This window comes from Pezoporus flaviventris, unplaced genomic scaffold, assembly GCF_033815535.1.
Source record: "Pezoporus flaviventris isolate CSIRO_AGI_PZ_B2104156 unplaced genomic scaffold, CSIRO_AGI_Pfla_v1 ptg000066l, whole genome shotgun sequence".
Lineage (NCBI taxonomy): Eukaryota > Metazoa > Chordata > Aves > Psittaciformes > Psittacidae > Pezoporus > Pezoporus flaviventris.
In genome coordinates, this window is record NW_026892614.1 from 26,620,231 (window position 1) to 26,640,747 (window position 20,517).

The 20,517-nt window shown below is 39.9% G+C and overlaps 1 protein-coding gene across 6 annotated transcripts in view; it reads right to left on the reverse strand.

Moving 5' to 3' along the window:
* Nucleotides 1-20,517, reverse strand: part of PHACTR2 (phosphatase and actin regulator 2) — a 134,105-nt gene that overhangs the window by 38,062 nt on the left and 75,526 nt on the right. For 5 of the 6 annotated variants that reach the window (XM_061471695.1, XM_061471690.1, XM_061471694.1 and 2 more), the window contains exons 2-3: nucleotides 9,909-10,076; nucleotides 971-1,051 (exon numbers count right to left, since the gene is read on the reverse strand). In XM_061471695.1, coding sequence (XP_061327679.1) covers nucleotides 971-1,051; nucleotides 9,909-10,076 — 249 coding nt within the window. The remainder of the gene's footprint in view (nucleotides 1-970; nucleotides 1,052-9,908; nucleotides 10,077-20,517) is intronic. The other variant, XM_061471691.1, reaches the window with a different exon arrangement.

The following is a 20,517-nucleotide window of genomic DNA, read 5'->3' on the forward strand; positions in this document are numbered from 1 at the left end:
CATGTAGTTCCAATCCCCCTGCCATAAGCAGGGATGCTTCACACTAGACTGTGTCTCCCAAGGCTCTGTCCAGCCTGGCCTTGAACACTGCCAGGGATGAAGCATTCACAGCTACTTTGGGCAACCCATTTTAGTGCCTCACCACCCTTACAATAAAGAACTTCTTCCTTATATCTAACCTAAACTTCCCCTGTTTAAGTCTGAATCCATTACCCCTTGTCCTATTTCTGTAGTCCCTGATGAAAAGTCCTTCACTGGCATCCTTGTAGGCCCCCTTCAGATATTGGAAGGCTGCTATGAGGTCTCCACACAAGATCAAGAATATTAGAAAGAATACCATTAGAAATATAAACAGATGTAGCACAGAGGTATTAACTATGGCTTACTTGTGTTTTTCAAAACACAAATTTTGGTTAATATCAGTTTCTCAACCTTACAGCATTTTGAAACAAATGGCATCTTCCCCACAGGTTTATGTCTGTGCCATTTGTGAATGTGGTCTGCGTGATAGTGGTAGGATCTATGCGACTCCAGCACTGGTACTTTTTGATATCTGAAATAGATGCTATTGATTTGCTTGGGGTTCCAAAGCCTCTAATTTTTCAGACAGGATTTTTGACATTATAGTCAAGTTGCTTTAGGCAGCAGACCTTGACTCAAAAAATATGTTAATCACTGCCTCCAAAATATTCTGTCAAACAGTAAGTAGAAACCACAAAGGTCACATTATTTACAGGGAGCACCAAAATAGTTAAGGGCATGACCAGAAGTCTTGTGATATACCTATGGCAGGAGTTACAAAACACAAATCTCAACTCCAACTTCAGTTCTTTGTCAACTGGCCCAAAGACCCTCTCACACTCATCTTTGTCTCTGCATACCTATTTACACTACATGGAAACAATGCAATAGTGGTTTTATTATCCATGTTTAGCACTTAGTAGCTAAGTTCTAGTTAACATGTTATCACCTTGCTCTGGCATTTCCTTCAGCACTCCCCTTCTTATCAGCTCCTCTCTGCTTTGTCTTGTCGAAATCTTCCTTTCCAACACTAAAGAAAAAGCACAGTTAAGAATAGATTTATTCTCATACTGCCAATGCCTGTGAAATAGGTACAAAAAGATTTTTATTGTATAGTAACCTTGAGAAATCTCATTTCCTGTGATTCTGTAGAAGTAGTCTGGGTTTTCATGAATGCCCTTTGAAAGTATTGTTCCACACTTTCAGGCACAGAAGGTGAGGATTTATATGATCCGGTATCTTCAGCTGAGCAAGACTCTGTGAGGCTTCTTTTCCAGTCAATGGAAAAAGGTACTTCCCAGAATGAAACTGAACTCACCCTAGTGTAGGAATTTAACACGTAAAAGCATCTCTTTCCCATGGACTAGATTGACTAGCTTAGCTGGAGATACCTCCTTCTGCTTTGTAGATATTTTGAGTTGGGAGAAAGACAAATCCTGCTCAGAGGAAGCAACTCATGGAGTAGCCTTTGTGCAGCAAACTGTTTTAAAGGGAAAAAAAACCCAAACCAACCAAACCTTAAAGAGAGGCTAGAAAGTTGTGCTCTAAAAGGAAATAACATCCAGGCTGGTTGGCTTTCATGGAAAAAAATACATCATCCTGGTTTTAGTTTAAGAAAAAACTCAACATACATCAGAAAATTAAAAAAAAAAAAAAAGAAAAAAAAGTGTGTCATGAAGCATTTTAATTATTATGTTTATTTCCCATGGAAAAAATACTAAATAGTTTTATACGGAAAAGTGTTTACAGATGGCAAAACATAATAGGCGCCCACTGCACCCCACCCCTAAACCAACACCAATTTGCTCAGTGATCTGGGAAGCTACCATAATGATCCATGAAACAATGGTGCATGGACCATAAAAATGTGAGCATCACTTGTAAAATCCTGTCTTTGCTGTTAGGAAAAGTTAATCTTCTCACCCTGATCCTGTTTACACACAGACATCAAAACCCGAGTGATGCTTGGAGCTCAAACTGAGGGCATGCGGCAGAGCTTCAGCCAGCTATACTTTACCCTACTAATTCTATGGGATAGGGTTATTTATGTCATCAGATAATTCAAACAGTCTCTAGGGCCAGTCTAACTGTTGCATGCAGATTAAATACTGCAACAACTACTGTCGATCTCACTTGCACCTGCCCAGTTGGAAGGAACACCCATACAGTGAAGTGGCGGCTCCTGTGAAGGCACAGAGAGAGGCAGTTTGGCTCTTTTGAGAAAGTTACCCTCCATGCACAGCAAAACGTCTTTCCCTGCAGCAACTCAAAACCAGGCTGGCTGACCTCAGATGTTTGATGACGGCACTGCTCATGGCTTTTTACTCCCCCTCTCCACCATGGAAGGGGACAGTTGATCAGAAGGTGAAGCAGATTCTGTGCATTGAATTTATGTCTCACACTGCAAAGTGAGGGGATTCAGCAACTGCATCAATAGGATGCATTTCCCTGCCAAAATAGCACCAGCTCCAGGCAGCAGAACTGGGGGCAGTAACCATCTTGACTGGTCCAGATCAAACTACCTGTGCCTGAGAGATCAAGAGCTCATGAATGCAAACAGTACTGGCTCAAGAACATGTAAGTTGGCATTAGGTCAGTGTTTGTATACTCGAGCACTTTGTGGGATCTGTCTGTTAAAGACCAAATCTTCACGCCCTTCAAATCACATCTGACAATATAAAGGAGCCCATGACTGTAGCTGCAGCCTCTCAGTACAAGCCAGGCACCTTGGGGAGAGTGTGGCAGCCTAAACACAGATCAGGGTAGATTGGGCCCCAATTTTAAATGATGCAGGAGCTCTTCCAGTTTTTCTCCATTGTTTTTTAAGGTATATGCTTTGTAACTGTGTGTCACACATTGCCATGGCAAACAAAACACAGGAGCATGCCCTGTTCTTGCAAAGGGTTTTTAATATAGGTGAACATTCAGTCCAACAAAGACTGCTTTAAAAGAGATGAGGGGCCATGAAATCAGAGGACTATGTGGGCAGGCACAGATGGAGGGTCTTAATCTTTCTGGAAAGGTGTACTTTCCAGCAGAGTGAAATCTCCTTTGCCATAGACCCCAGCGATGAACTCTTTATGCATATACTTTATATCCCTTTTGTTGTTTGGAATACAAGTATTCTCTTATTTCAGCTTTACAAATATTATTGACTTCCTACTATTCTTCCTCTCCTCTTCCTTTCCACATCTCTCTTCCTGGGGACAGTGAACTGAGATGGTCTCTCATATATTTATTTGTAGGACTTACTCCAATACAACTTGAAAACGATGATGACCTTTACATGAAGTTCAAGAACACTGAATCAGACCCCACGTCAGTGTCTCTCTAGTTTTCAGGATGATATATTTTTTCAGTTCTACAATACTGAATGAATTATCATGGAAAATGTCAACTGGCATTAAAAGACATTAACTGCTTACATTTTTACTGGAAGAACCTTAAAGCATTTTATCAACATTGCATAGGTTTTGTAATATCCCTTAGACATAACTATTGCCATTTCACAGATTAGAAATTTATGACCAGATAAGAAGCTTAAGACCCAATCTTTCATCATCCAAAATGCTAGCCATGAGTAGAGTTTTATTTAAACTGATTAAGCTCTGTTAATTCAGCTTGAAAAGATAAGTTATTTAGAATACTATTTGGCCCATGGAAATAACATTAGAAATCATGCTAGTATCACTATGAGTGCCTTCATAATTTTATTTCCTACAAAGAAAAAGGAAGAATTTTAATTTAAATCAAAGTGTCCACAAATATGTCTCCTTCAATAGAATAATGAGTAGCCTGTCTACCTATGAACCTATACTGCGTGCTATTTAGCCAGGGTGGACCCATCATTATAATTTATTGCTTATTACAGACTTTAGACTATATAAGATGTTTAAACAGACAAGTATGTTGACTATCACAGCCCAATTGCACTGAGCTCCAGAAGACTCAAAAAATCCCACGTAAAAATCCTTCCCCTACTGCAGTCAAAAGCAAAGCTTGACCTGACTTCAGGTGTAACTGTCAGAAATAAGGTGCATTTGTAACACTGTATGCAGCCCCCATTTACTTGAGTAAATCTTACTCACCCAAGGGATCCCACAAACATTTGCATTTTTAGCCCAATATAAATAACAGTTACACTAATCATAAGAACAAGTCACCTCAAAAAGCCATTTTCATCCCTCTCTCCCTACCCACATAAACCGTAGGCAGTCTTAAAACTTATTCCCTGACTCAAAGAATGTTGTGAGATTCTGGATATTCTCCAGTCTTTAGTTTTGCTCTTCCAAAAGAAGCTTGAGAAATTGGATTTTTAATTTTTCTCTGACCTAGGAAGAGCTAAAATTGCCTTCTGCTCCCTGTCTGTATATACTCTTGCTGTAGAGCTTTGAAGTGGCATCTACTTCGTGCCAAGACACAAACTGCTGCTTTCTTTTCCTTCACAGGAAAACATTGCAGAGGGGATAAACCCTTGAGATGATGCCATTTACTGTTTGTTTTTACTTAATTTTGAAAGCCCTCTAGGCAGAAAGTATACAGCCATGCCCAGAGAACAGATTTTCTGAGATACAGCATGGAAAATATGTTGCTGAAGGAAAAAATTCCAACCATCATTCCCACATTGGGAACAGATACTTCCACATTTAGTCCCCCATATTTTTTTGATGTCTGTGGTATTTGCTGTTTCTGAACATCTTTCAGTTGCTACCATAAGGGACTCACATGAGATCTTGTGAAAGCACTGCATGGTACATGCCCTGGCAAGGCTGGAGCAAGAAGCTATTTCAAAAAGCCTACTGAAAACTCAGAGAAAGCAGTAAGAGTTTTTTCCAATAGCCTGCATTCTGTGTTAGAAGAAACTCTTTCTTCAGATGCACACAGATTTATCAAGTTGTAGCCCTGTTAAGAGAATAGGCAATAAATACGCTGATCATTGTACTGTCTCCCATGGTCTCAGGCCTGGAAATGGGCTTCCTGCATGTAAGATGCACACACGCACACATACACACAGACCTCCCATTCTGTAATGCAAACAAATCTCTGATCGAGCACTCTGAGGAGGAGGATTTTCTGCAGTATTTTTATTTTCTATGGGTTTTTTCCCGTTTCTTTCTCAAGTTAGATAAGCAAGTTTCTTCTTCTGTGTTAAGTATCACTCAACAAGGGTCAACTTGAGAAGTAAATGCACGCTCTCTGTCTGTTGGGTCCTGAGTCTGTTTCTTCAAGAAATATAGGGATAACTATTGTTTTTAATTCCCCTCCCCAAAACTGCTATCTGAGGCAGGATGAATGCAACCAAAACTACTTTTAATTTCAAATTCCAGCCTCACATGAAGCACATATACAAACATAAGTAATTCTATACCTTACATATGTAAAGCTTAGAAGCAGATAAGTATCTCATTACAGCTCTAGGCCTTCCTGACAGTAAAATAGTCCTCAAGCATTTAAAGATATACTTTCACTGCAAGCTAACCTGATTTGTTAGGTTAGCTGAAAAGTTACAGCTCATTCATGGTGCAGCTGAGGCCAGCACCCTGTCTGTTTCTGGGATTTCTGGGGACACAACCCTTACCTTACTGCTGTAGAACAGTACAATTTATACCTAGTATTCTCTATAAGGAAATATGTGGGGAATTAATCTGCATTTCTAGCCAAGACAGAGGAGAAACTGGAGGGCACTGGAAGTCAACACAAACTACTCTGGATCACTCCTATGAGCACTAGCAGTACTAACACTGGGTAACCAGCTTGAATGAAAGTTATGTAAAGGCCACAGCAGGCTGAAGGCAGAGGCTGGAAAGTACAACCAGGCTTGGGAGAAAACATGTGTCTTGTATGTAGATAGGAGAGTAAATATCAGTAACGCTTAAGCAAGACTATAAACTATATGTGCCTTAAAGAGGTACTCTAAATCCTTATTCTGTCAGTCAATACTTCCATACATTCTTCTTTGCTAACGTAAAAGCTCTGGGAACTGGTCTTGTGCCACTTTCATATTTCCAACTGCCTGAATTTGCAGGTCACAACTTAGAGAATCAGAAGGGGCAAAACTCTCACATGAAATTAAAACTCTTATGATACGATAATAATTTGGGAACCTTTCATTTACTTTAAAACTCATCCTGTCCAGATTTACTTTCTTTTCATCTCCCCAGCTTAGAAAGCCAGTCTTGCTGTTTCTGAGGTTAAAGTCAAGATTTGCAGGTATTACAAAAATCCTAGTTTCAATTTAAGAAAAGAAGCACTGAAAATTGTGATGGTCAATGGTTGACAAAATGCATGTAAACTGGGACATACGAATACAAGCTGATATGCTGAATGCACAAGATGATACCAAAGTTTTGAAAATCTGAAATGAATTCCCCACATTGCTGTATTTCTATAATACCACCTAAATAAATAAGATTTTACAGTGTAGCAGGATAGATAAGCAGAACATTATTAAAAACAGAGATATACTCCTTTAGAAAAAGAAAAAAAATTAATCTACTGAATAATGGGAAAATATCAGAAGTTCCCAAATCTCCTATAAAATAAGTTCTGTTCACCAAGACATGCACTAAATTTTGCATATTTAGTCTTCACACACCATTTAGACACTGAAATACTGTAGTTTGTATAAGAATGGCTTTGTGTTTTATTAGCTATTTTGTATTATGTTATTAAATATAATTGCAGTCCTTAATGTATAAAAGCTCGCTATGTACTACACTGATGGCTATCTAGCAGGATGCTAGCTAAACAATGAAGTAAATAAATTAAAGCTTTTTCAGGATAATTTAAGTCTATATAGATGATAGTTTTAGATACACAAGATACATGAAGCGTTTAGGGAATCAATTACGTTAGTTGCTTTTTTGACACAAAGGACTATTAAATATAAAGTCTTGCGACTGGACTTAGAGCAGAGATTTCAGTTAGTCATCTAAGTGTTACATCCTCCTACATTGAACTTTTGCCATCAGCTTTAGCATTTACAGAGATATTTCATTGTGCAGATAATTAACTTCCACTTTTCAATACATAATTATAAATAATCATATGTTCAATTGACCAAAAGAGCTCCCACTTATATGATCTATGGACTATACTTATCTTTCAGCATTGACTCTGTTCTTCTGCTAATTTGCAGTGGAAATTCTCCTCACTCACATGTATTTCTGTTTGCACACTGTCGCTCCCCATTTTCAAGAAAACACTGATCACAGAAATAAAGCTTTGACTTTGAAAAACAGACAAGGAGGTCTATATTACTCTTTTAGTTCCCAGACTTGAAATGCACTGCTGCAAAACCACAGCTAAAACGAAAAAAACCCAGGTTGTCTAAATTTTAAGAAGTCATCCAGAAGAGTGGGTCTGTTTTTCCTCTCTGCTTTAGCATGCTTTATTTATAGTAATCACATTTGATAGTAATTACCAAGTGGTAACCTTCACAGGATAGTTAAAACTACCACTTCTTCAGTTTTGCTGGATTTGTTTTTAGCTGACCAGGTTTGTGATCTGTTCATCTGTTCACTGGTGCCAGTCCAGAGGCAGTGGAAGCAGATAGATACAGCTGAGAGAACTGGGAAGACAAATTACCACTTGAAAACTAGTTTTGAGGTAGGTAAGATGGATGCTGCTTCCCAGTAATGACCTCTTTCTTAAGAGTAATAAATACACTGGGAGCACACAGGGCAAAATCAGACTCAAAATGTAAAACATTACACATACTCTGCTGTAATGTGATTAGCACCTTAGCGCTGATGGTCTAGGCGCATAAATGCAGCAAGGTTCAGGGAGAGAAGTAACAACCTTCACTACTAACTAGTGTGGCTGTACAGCATCTGAAAAAGATAATTTGTGACTCAAAGTTTGTTTATTTGTATCTACAGCATAGTTTTAAAGCTGAATTTTAATTACAATTCTGAGATTAGTTTGTTTTCTGTCCATTACAGCTACTGCTGGGCACTTCCATTTTTCAGGTGCTCACCTTGAAATAAATTGTCCTGAGTAAGTCCATCTGAAGTCAGTGCAATGGGAACCATGGGTTCTCCACACCCCTGAAAGGACTTGAGGGACCACACCATCATAAACAAGACAATCAAATTAAGTACACATAAGTAGCTAAAGAGGCACTTTTGGAAATCTTGTCCTTATTTTCTTCATTTTGTAAAAGAAATGCAAACACATGACTTGCTTTGGTATTACAAGAACTGATGTGGCATGCTTGTAAGACTAGATTGAGTCCCTCTAAAGCCAGTACAATGGAAGAAATACTGTACTTAACATGAATTTACCAGACATTCACTTGTAAAAAAACTCTGCCAAATGACACATGCATTATTATTTAATAGCATAACAATTTAACATACGCTAATATGTTGTGACAGTTTGAGGAATCTCTCACACAGCATATGAATGGTGATTATTCTGAAGAATTCAGTGCATATAAAATCACATACCTGTCCAACAGCAGCTGCAGAACATCCAGGAGTCATTAACTAGAAATAACTTTGCTCTAGCGATATGATAAAAGTACTGAGGAAGCTGAAGGAAACCGAAAGCAATGAAGGAAATGTCAGACTGAGGGAATGTCTTTGATTGCAGCAGCGGAAGAAGTTGTGGGGGTTTTCTTGCAGGGTATGCGGGAAAATTTAAAAAAAAAACAAGAAAAAAAGAGAGAGACAGGAGGATTTGAAGATCCCAGAAAGGCTGTCCAAGACTTCAGCTGGTATCTGGAGTGATGAAGACACCAGAGAAGACGTTTTCTTTTTGCTTTTTTTTGTGTAAAGAAAATATGGTTTAGAAGTTAACTTGTAAAACCAGAATGTTCCTTGTAGTAATTGCCAGAGGCTGGTACACTGTTAAAATGTCAAGCAGTGTACTCCTAAGAGTTCAGGAGACACTGATGATGAGACCTTAGGAGACTAGTATTGATTTTATTGCCTAGAGCCATGGAAGACAGTGGACAGAGGGCTTGCACTGTGGTAATGAATCTGAAGAGCTCATAGATGCTCACTGGACTCTGAGTTGACTCAAGTTTACAAAAGCACAGCATCAAGTGTCTGAATCCCAAAACAGAAATTTGGGATGTTTTAGAGAAAGCTTGGACAGAGCTGTGACACACAAAGACACACACACATATATGCAGGGTAGTGTTCAGTTTCCTAAACTTGGGTGTCTACAGCCACTTGAGATGCCCCATAGTTTTGGAAATGTCTGTACAGAAATGGCAAGTATGATACAGAGCCTTCTGGGGAGCAGCCCAGAGCATCTCAGGTGGCACCAGGCAACTGTGTTTAGCTAACTGAATCCCAGCCCTCACATATTCCTCTTTTTCAGAAGGAATATAATTCAATCGCAGTATTTTATTTCAGACCATTCTTCAAGCCTTGCCAATGGGGGACTGAAGGGGCAGAACAGCTTGTATGAAGGCAGTGGTGACAAAGCTGATCCTCATTCTTCTGCTGGGCACAGCTATGTCTGCTTCTCTACCTCCAAGACAGACCAAACTTCTGTCCCCATGAAGGCAAGGTTTGTTTCATAATGTAAGACACTGACTATTAGGAGGACACAGGGACATTTCCAACATATCTGAGAATATGTAATATACAGCCTAGTGTTTCTTGGTTAAAAAACAGAGTACTATCAACATTGAAAGAATATCACATATAATGTAGAGCAAACAAATAAACTTCATATTTTTGGTGATAAGTTCAGAAAAGAAGCTGAACAAAATGACGTTTTTAACTTGCTAAGGATCAAACTGTTTTTCTATGTCAAATACTGTGCCTAAACAATCCCTGCCATCTAAAAAGCATCAAGAGCTTTTCAAATATTACTCTGTAAAGCCATCACAATGTTTCCTATTCTTTTCCACCAGAAGGCCACAGACATACCTGCTGACGTTTCTCTGAATTTGTCACTAGTCTTCTTCTTCCGCCATTTCCAAGGTTTAAAGATTTTGCCAATGGTGGAGAGTTTGCCCTTCCTCTTGAAAGGGGGAGTTTGGGATCCTGGGGCTGGTCCATCCGAGTTAGCAACTGAAGCCTTATCCAAACCATCAACTGTATAAACAAAAAAAGTAAAGGTAACTGGAGGATGGAAAACAAAATGGTACCTGACAGCTAAACTCCTCCACTATCAGACTGCAGCAGGCTGTGTTTGGATCCATGTGATTTCTGTTCCAGTTGGCAGCCAAGGGCCATTCAATTGCAGCATGTGGTCAGAAGCCAGCCTGCACCCCACCTAGCCCTGGGCTCTGATGCTGCTCAGCACCTCAACTGCAGCAAGCCAGAATTTGCTTCTAATAATGTACATCTGGCAGGTCTGCATAGCGCTGTGGTTTTCCACTGCTACTGGAGAATTTCTTTGAACATATATTTGGGTGACTTTTTCCCTGCCTTTGGCAAAGCTGAATAGCTGTCACCGTATAGAAAACAAAACCCTTGCAATGTAAAAAAGAAATGATTCCTTTTGAATGAAACAAATCCTTTCTTGAATGAGCTCTAAAGATAATTGTTCTGGAAGTGCAATGAAAATAGGTCTCTTTGATATCCCTGGTAATCAGTCATTCACAGCACAGCCTGCCATGAGTCAGGTTTCTTATTAACAAAACATATTTAACAATAAGCTTTTGAGCTATAGCCAAAATTTAACAGAGGATTACTTTTCTGCAAAAACATACTGGGTGATATGAAAGACAATATTTATCATCAATGGCTGTAACAACTGAGTTTTGTGAACCAAATTAAGACTCATTCCACAACATGCTGTAGCGTACAGTTAAAGTAAGTTTCATAGACATTTCCCTGAGAAGTCTACTATTATTTATTTCTACTTTAGAACTGAGGTTTCTTAGAGCCTTCCATTCATGGACCTGCAAACACTTCAAATGTTCTTAATTTTATTCACATGAGCAGCTTCACTGCAGTAACTGCTGTTACTTACGTACATAAAATTAATCACACTTAAATGTTTGCGGCATACGGACTCTGTAATTGCTTTCATTCATCTAAACATTCTAATTATAACCAATTCGGAACAGAGTTGATGCCACTCTGAACAGTAATAACGATAATCATAGATCATTAAATCAAAAAGTGCTGTTCAAAGAAGGAAATATCACTGTCCCCATTTTACAGATGGAAGATATGAGGCACAGAATTGTTAAGTGCTTAATTTTATGTTTGCCAAATGGCTTCCTGAATCCTGGTCCTGTGTCCTAGTTGCTAAAAAGATACATATTCAGACACATAACATCATTGTACAATCTTATTATTCTGTTTCTCAGACAAATGGCATTTAATGAGTCCTATATTTGTCCTAGACTTTAGATTGATACAGGATGCTACGAAGAAAATATCTTTCCTGTGAGAAAGCTGATGTAATGCAAACTGAGTCCAAACTTTACTTCCAATGTTTTGAAATAAAGTACTGGGAAAAAAGATCCATTGTATACCTTCATTCAAGTCTGTGGAGTTAAAACCAGAGATAAATTTGTATGAAAATGATAGCATTTAAATCAATAAATCTCAGTTATACCATAAAATGTAAATTCTGCACTGTCAGAGAGAAGGACCAGAGATATGGAATGCTTCTCCATGACAAATTACTGTTATTCAGATGGATTGGAATTTAAAGCATTTATTTGAGTGATTGCCTTGGGTATTTTCTGATCTGTAATACGGAGATAAGATGAAAGAAAGTCATGCAAAAGGATTTGAAATGTAAAATCCAAGATTATCGCTAGGACTCAGGTATGTCTAACCCTTGAGAGAGTACTAAACCCCATCTTCCTCACTTGTGCACCCTAGAGAACAAGGCAATATTCAGGGAGGTATACTCCGAGACTCCCTTAAAACCAGCTGCCACCCTACACACCCTGAGAAGTCAGGTGAGGGGTGGGGATGAGAAGACCACCAAAGGCAGCAAGCAACTCTGCAGAAAGAGAGGGGTATGGGACAGCAGAAGGACCCTGGCAGGGGTGCCTTGCCTGGAATTAGGGATTGCTCTTTTGTTTAGGCTTACAGACACTGTTTATGGAGGGCAATTCCCTATGGAATACAGATGCCTCTGCTGAAAATAACGAATCTAAGGAAGTACATTTACTTGAAGGGTAGTTACAAAGGAAGAGAACTAAACTTCTCTGGGCAATTCCAACTTACATAAGAAGGGACAAGGACCACAACTTGTGGCTGGGAAATGTCCACTGAGTTGTAAGGAAAACGCTTCCAGGAGATGGGTGGTGCAGCACTGGAGCAGGTCTTGAGAGGTTTTGGGGGCTCAGTCAGGCAAGCCAGGGCTGACCTCACCTAATGTTGGCAATAGCCCTACTCTGAGTGAGGGACTGGACCAAGTGACCCCCAAGGTCTCAATCAAGATTTCCATGGTCCTAAGGGATGTGGAAAGACACAATTGCTCTGTGAAATCAGCGTTAGTAAATCCAAAGAATCAGAAGTGAAGTGATGAAGAAAGGACACAAGGATCTGTTGGCTGAAGAGTTTTGTCCTGGGACACGAGCCAAGCATTATCTCACTGGCAGAGGCAGTCCATCAGCTCATTAGAGCAAAACGCTACCCGCCCCTTGGACGCAGCAGGACAAAACCCATGTTCTTGTCTCCAAACAGCTTAGAAAGGCTGGGTTACTGATGTGAGGAGCCTGCACCCTGGTGACAGACAGCATGGTCTTTATGATCACTAGAACATAGATCTTTTCAAATGCACTGGGGTCATGGAGTCCAGCTTATTGCAGGCAACCACTTCCACAAAAGCCTCATCTATATTTTTTCCTCCTGCGCCCACCAGCAGGAATGGAGGAGGATTATAGCTCCAACAGCTCCCCACAAAGAAACATGGAGTTGCATCAGTCCCTGCTCTGCCCTCTGCTGAAAATACTTAACTCTGAAATAATGATATTCATCCTAGCTAAAGAAATCTGCCTGCTTCGAATGAGCTAACATATGAAAAAGGATCCATTTAGTGATGAACAATTCTGTTCAGGAAGACTGCCACTTCTGAAAACAGAATTCAAGAATAACTCCTTCCGACAGTAAAAGAGGAGGAACTGATTTATCAAATGAGTTCAATAAGTCATCATAATTGAAAATTTACTAATCCACTGACCTTATACCAGTTCCTTCATTTGAAAAAAGGACTCAAATATTGATCTGGAAAGGAGCAATAAGCACAGCCAAACATCGCAGATTGACTTTAGAAATAATCTAAGACAGAGTAACATTTCCAGGAAAAAAAGGCTTATTTATATTCAAAAGCAATCATAAGATAACACATTTTACCAATTACTAAACTGCCTAGAAAAAAAAAAACAAAAAACAAAACCCCCAAACCAAACCAAATACAAGTTCAGCAACGACATTCCCGAGCATTTATGGAAAGATCTTTTCCAAAGCTATTACTCCTCCTCTCTGAAACACTCAGCAGCAAATCGATTATTTGCTTTATATGTCAAGTATTACCTAAAAATAAAGCAGTGTATTTTTCACCTCAGAGAGCTTGTGTACCTTCTATTAATCATTATAAACATTATACGTACTCACTGAAATTAAAAGAAGCATCTTAGATTTCCAGGATTAGAGGAGCTTGGTCACTTGTGTTATTCTTTTCTTTGAATAATGTCATGAAGTTCTGCCTTCTTCTGACCATCTTCAAAAACCAGTGAATCACTTAACTGCCTTCAATAAACATCGTTTGACATTAAAACTTTAAACTATACTACCTGCATAGTTTACGATATTATATTCCAGTCCTTTGTGCTAGGTGTAGATTTTACATCTGAAGGATATAAAATGTACAAGGGTAAAAAGTATATGAGCCGTGCATGTTGATGTCACACAAAGAGGAGATTTTGCTGTAGACCAACAGCAACTCTGAGACACTGAGAAGCCAAATCATGTTGGCACAGGCCATGAGGTAGACAAAGGATACAAAAAGGACAGCCTCTCCTCAAGTCTATGGGCAGCCACTAACTTTGCAAAAGCAAATTACAACAAAAAACTTATCTAAAGTCTAATATAAATTCCTCTGAATTAAACAGCTGTGATTCTCTGGTTCCAGACCTTTTGTTATAAAATGCAGTAAGATTATTTTTAAAAGTTCTGACTTAGAGGAAGCTCATGATCAGAAAAAGACAGCTACATTTATGCCATAAGTTGTTCTGTGTTTTGACTTGTGTATCTTTTTACTCTTGGCAGTGAAACTGGAAAGCCAGTAGAAGAACCTAACCTCATGAGTGAATGCTAGGAGTAATACAAGATATATGGGAAAAAAAAACCTAACCAAACACTATACCATGATGTCCTTATGCTATTCTTCTTCTAGTAAAACTGTATTTTAATAGTTGATAGATTAAAATTCCTTGTTTTTAGTTTACTACAAGTAATTTGAGTCACTGATGAAATAATAAAGGTCAAACCTGAGTAATTAAGTAGCTAGCTACAGTAAGAGTAAATTAAAAACATATTTTTGGTAGAAGAATCCTTTACTGCATCTGAATACTTTGAAACTTCCTCATCACATTAGTCCACATGTACATTTAGTCCCAATGAGAAAGAGTTTATTAGATAGACTTTGTTGTAATCTAGCAGGGAATGTCTTATAAAATTGCTGTTTAGTAACTGTTATCTAAATGGTATTTTAAATAGACTTTTGTGCTGTGTGGCCAACAGAAACACATGATATGAACAACGTGAATCACTTTAACTTAATCTTACAGGCACTCCACACTAATAACAAATACACCAGGATCAATACTAATAAGTGAAGTTTAATTACTTTATTCTTGTCACAAATAATCTTGAGATCCTGGAGTAAAAAGCACTTAGGGCTATATCCAATAAAAGAAATAAAGCAGAATTTAGGTTTGTTTGTCAAAAGTTGTGCTATTGGGAGCCTGAAAAACTCTGATTAGATGCTCCCTGGCTCTGAAAGTAGAGATGCTATAACCCACAGCATCAAAACTGTCTGAAATCTCTGCATCTCTGTATGTAAAGCAGCATCCATACTGGAATTCCACAGCAGAATCGCTTTGGTGATGAAGGCAGCCTGGGAAATTTCTTCTCCTCACTTGCATCTGCTCATTCCTGACCCACAAAAAATATGCCATCCCTTCAGTTGCAAAAATACAACTGTTCATTGGGCTTCATCCTAAGTAGATCCCTTAATTGTCCACACCAAAAATGCTCTCCACCCTCTTTCCTTTCTAAAAGGTTATTTTTAATCTTGGACACTTCAGTGAATTAGTCTTCAGCACAATCCTACAAACACTTGAAGTGTCAAGCCTGGGTGAGGAGTGGGCTGTGGCACAGGGCAGGAGCCAGTGCCTGGGCTGGGCAGGAACCTAAATCAGCTTCACAGCTACAACCAGGATACCAGGACACTCCAGCTATGAACCTCTACATAGCCTGGCACATACCATGTGCCTGAACCTCGATGAGTCTACTAAATAAGCATGCTTTTGCCTACAGCATTCAAAGGGTAGGTGGAAGTCTTGGGTTCCTTTCCCCTCCTGAATACAGTGTTGAAGTATGTTATCCTTCACTTCCTGAAAAAAAACATCCCAATTAGGAGCTGGAGTCATTGTCCTCTGCAGAAAGCAATTCTGGGGCCATTCAGCCATGAGCAAAAGGCAAAAGCAGGGCAAATGTGATGTTGTACTATGGTAGCTAAGTTCACCCATTCACAAAGATATGGGAATTCATATACAACATGGGTGATGTAATGAGTATGGGCCTTCTGCAAGAAAAAGTCACTGTACTTCAGATGAGAATGTACAATATCACTTGAATCTTTCTGATACTAAAAAAAAAGCATTACAAGATTGCAATGCTATTAGGCCTTCTGAATGAGAAGTTGGAAGCTACTTTTTCTTTACTCTGTCTCGGTATTCCCCTCCCCAGCACTGCTCTCCACAACTGTTCAAATCTTGCTGGAGATCTGGAATGTTACGGGATTCTTTCTCGCATCAGGGCTGTTAAGACGGTACTGGCAAAGTGGCAAATTCTCTTCCTTCCCCACCCCTCTGGGTGCTGAACCTTGCATGTTGCAATTCCTTCTCCCACCCACTTCCCTAGAAGACTAGCCACCCGCAGGTCTGCTCTGGATCCTTGTTATATAGCAAGGCACAGAGTAACCAGGTGAAGGAAAGGTTTGCCTCCTTCCTCTCCTCCTCTGGGGAACATGATCAAGAGGGGAAAAGGCACAGACGCAAGCGCTCCACCAATATCCAGGTAGTAAGGTAGTACTGACACCTAATGCTGTCACTAGTATTAGATATCTAATGTAGTGGTATCACTACATCACCCTTAAAGTGTGAGGACAACCTTTTTGTTGGAATACAGGTGAGTCAGGGTCTCATCTAACCATAAATGAATTTAGAAATGCAACAGAAGATGCAATGGCCTCATTGTCACAAATGGGGATAAAAGCTACCTTATGTTTGGATTTGGGTCTGAACAATTTCTGTGCTCATTAACTACCAGTTAGCTAGCATAGATATTTTTTCCCCTTCTCACTGTAAACCGGCAGCCCTGCAAGGATGTGCTGTAAAAGTAATCTTGGTTTATTGAGACCTCGAAACCTCTTCTGACAACGTTATGATTTTCTGTACAGTCTTGCCAAAGGTCACAGAGCTGGGAGTCATGGTTTTTATGCCAGCAAAATCAACATGTTTATGCAGCTGCACATTATCCCCATTTAGTGACAGGAACAATAAGTCATTGACTTGCTGCAGAATATGGTAAGCTGCTTATTCCTGGAGTTTATGGGCAAAATTCAAGACACTGCATGGTAAAATGTTTGACAAGGCCATTAAAAATCAGAAGTAATTCTGACACTATCAGTGTCATTTTCAATACATATCTCAAATTCTGTGGTATCTATTTTTCCTGACCAGAACCAGATGGAAAGATGGGTCTTTTTCCTTTCTCCCTTTTTATTTTCTGCTTGGAAGGGGAAAAAATGTAATTAATCCCCAGCAGATAAACGGACAAACAGGAGAGCTATAATCTACCTCTGAGCTGCACAATGAATTGGCATCTGAATGCTTTTGTTCTGCCATACATCTGGAGTTTAACTTTGGGGAAACTCTTTGAAGACCTAATTGACTTGATTGTGTTTTAATTAAATGAAGGGAAAAAGCTGAAGTTCAGATGTAGGCGGCTGAATGGTAGTTTCCATATGGAACAGCCAATACTGCAAAATGTTAATTGGACCTCCTGCTGGCAATGAGCTAAACAAGATGGGTAGCGGCTACTTCAGAGAGATGCTGGCTGCTGCCCTGAAACAGCCGGAGGGGATCCTCCTGGAATAACTATGGCAGGAACGGATACAACTGCATGAATGCCTCCAGGTTTCTACAAGGATATATGCACAAATGCCTTTTCAGTTGCTGGAGTCAAGCTCACATGCATTTATTCCACATGCCTCCCACATTCCAGTTCTCACTCTCTCACCTATACACCTGGGATTAACTTGCTCACAGCCCAGAAGAGATTGTTCAGCTACCTGCCTCTTAGGTAGGAAGCCGTGCAAGACACTGGTCCCCAGAAAGTAAGGGGACCTTACATTGGCTTCTTACACTACCTTACACAAGGTGCAGTAAATAGAAGTGTTAACTTTAGGGGTTGAGACATGCTTGCTGCTTCACTGGGGTAAAGCACAAAGGGCCTCTTTGCTTTAGTTACCTTAAGTGTTGTTCTGGGGTTTTTTTCTGGTCACTATAACCACACCAACTTAAGTGCTCTTGGTTGCTTTGTCAAGTTACAGGTTATAACATTATCATATTAGTTACTGCAAAATGTCTCTTGCTAATGCAACCCAAATGGCAGATGACGCACTTGTAATGTGCAGCTTCAGAGTTACTTCACAGTATGTTTTTTACTCCCATTGGGTTAATTCTAAGAAAAAAAAAAAGCACAAAGTTTTAGGGCACTCTGTAGAGAGACTGGAAATACCACAAGCAATACAGATAGACAGGGCTACCCAGCCTAACTACATTACACTTCTCACACAGGAACCTTGTGCAGACAAGCAGAGCTCTTGTCTTCTACATCTACCCTGGCGTGTGAGCTGGAGGGATTGTGGAGTGCATTAAACACTGCAGTTACACCTCTGCAATCACACCACCTCTCTTCTGACCTGTTTTTGTGTTAAAACATACAAAGGATGTTCTTCAGGTCTGAATAAAAATAAGGACCTGGTCTTATGCTTGCAATATGCCCACAAGCATGTGTTTGCAAATTAATTATTTACATTTTGGCATCATGCAGTCCTTATTAGAACACCTGCATGATTTCCTCTTCCTCTTCAATTAAATATTTACTTCCATCCTTTTGGCTTCCTACAAAACCAGTAAGTGAACATTTAGCAACCTGTATTATACAGGTTTGAAAGCGATCTGGGCGAAACTCTTCTTGCTACCTCCTCTCTGACCTGAACACAGCTGGCTCTGACCAGAAGGATGCAGGCTGCTTGCTCTTTTTTCTCAATTCCAATACTTTAGCAGAAAGCAGCAAATGGAAAATTTCCAGACAGTTACATTTTCCAGATATATGAGACATCAGGTCAAATTCTGGATCCAAGCAATTTCTCCACAAAAACTGGGGAAAAAAAATAATCCACACATTGTAACAGAGATGTAGGAGGATAGAAAACCCAACAACAACTAAAAGCACTGTACATAAAAGAGAAACTGAACCACTTTGAGCTGAGAATTGAAAATTCATGATTCTTGTGTCAGAATATTGAGGAATAAATCTCCTTGGAATACAATGGTATAGATTTCTATTTATAGCTAAAAACCTTTCTGGATAATTCTGTAATTCCACCTAGAAGTAAGTTGCATGTACTCATCTTGTTAAACTCTGTACTGATATTTTTAAAAAGTCACATTCTGAAAACCAGAACTGCAGGACTAGAAATCTTTCCTTACTGACTGTTCTTGGCTTAGCCTTAATAGAGGGGAGAAAAAATAACTATAATAAGTTTACAACAAGTATTTTTAGCTACAGGCAAGTGGCAGAACTTCCCAGCAGATACTGGCTAAAACTGTGAAAATTAACTCAAGTGAGCACATGGACCCTCTCCTGTATTGTAATAAACATGAATTAAAAGAAAACATTTCTGTGATAACTGATAGGCATTAATACTGATGCCGAGATGAAACTGAATGAGGTGTGTTAACAGGGAAGGCTCTAGTTCTGTTCCCATTTCTCCAGCTAGCAGCAAAGTAACTCTCCATCTGCCCCAAATGGGCCAGGAACCCTGGGATGTCCTGTCCTAGCAGCAGCAGCACCCACTGAAGCACAGATAGGTGAGGGACGATCCCCAGCGTTGGCTCATCCCAACAGGAGAGGTGATAGGTATGCTATGTCAGTGCCCTACAGGAACGTCCCAACCCAGGCAGTCCCAGAAACTTGATGGGGTAAGAAACACAGTCCACAGAAATTTGGGGAAAACTGAAGGACACAAGGTGAATGCAAACCGTGGCATTTTAGGAGCCCATTTGCCTTCAGAGAGGGAACTAGCACACCCTCAGATGGCCCTACTTGCTATCTGAGTCAAAAACCTAGCAAAACAGCCAAAGCACGGCCAAAGTTACTATGGGCTCTATCTAGCTACTCTCCTCTCCATACTGTGCCATGACCATTTGTGAGGCTGCACTTGATCACTGCAGTGAGCCAGAAGAAAAATAACATTTTGTCTAGGCTTTTAAAACTGAGGTAGTTCCTACCACTGACACAGGAGATTCAGTCTCCTGTGTCAGTGGTTTGGCTGACCAGGCTGAGTTGGGTGGCATGCCATGAAGCTGAGGCAGGAAAAGAAAAAGAGGGGATGGAGGCAAAAATTGGGAAGAGATAGAGAATTTCTGCCATGAAATCAGCACCTGAGCTTACAGCCAGTGGGTGTGAGAGCTGCACCTCACAGCAGCACATCCCAACCCTCCCACCTCAACCCCATTCACCACATGTTAGCAGCATGGGAGCTAGCTAACACCGCTAGCTATTTTCCTCTTCTGCACAATGAGCAACCTGGTCTAGTGGGAGATGTCAATGACCGTAGCAGGGGGGATGGAACTAGATGATCCTAAAGGTCTCTTCCGACCCAAACCATTGTATGATTCTATGATGGAAACTGAGGAAGGACTAATCTCTCCATATCCCACCCCATCCTATCCCATTCCATCCCACCACAACTCATTCCAGACCACACAGCACACTTGCTAAATACAATTCTGCATGAACATTACACATACGCTTTCCCCTGTAGTATTACCATCTTTCACAATTAATGTGTTTATACATCTAGGAACAGGTTTGGTTTTGTGGGCTTCCATCCCAATGCTTACTTGTACTTAAGTACTATAACAAGGAGCTCTTGATCTACAAGTGTCAGAACATTTGCACAAAAGAACCTTTAGGAGCAATTTGATCAGTCGTGTAATTAAATCCCCTGTTACAGGACAGTCAGGAGCTTGTGCTGCCTTTAAAA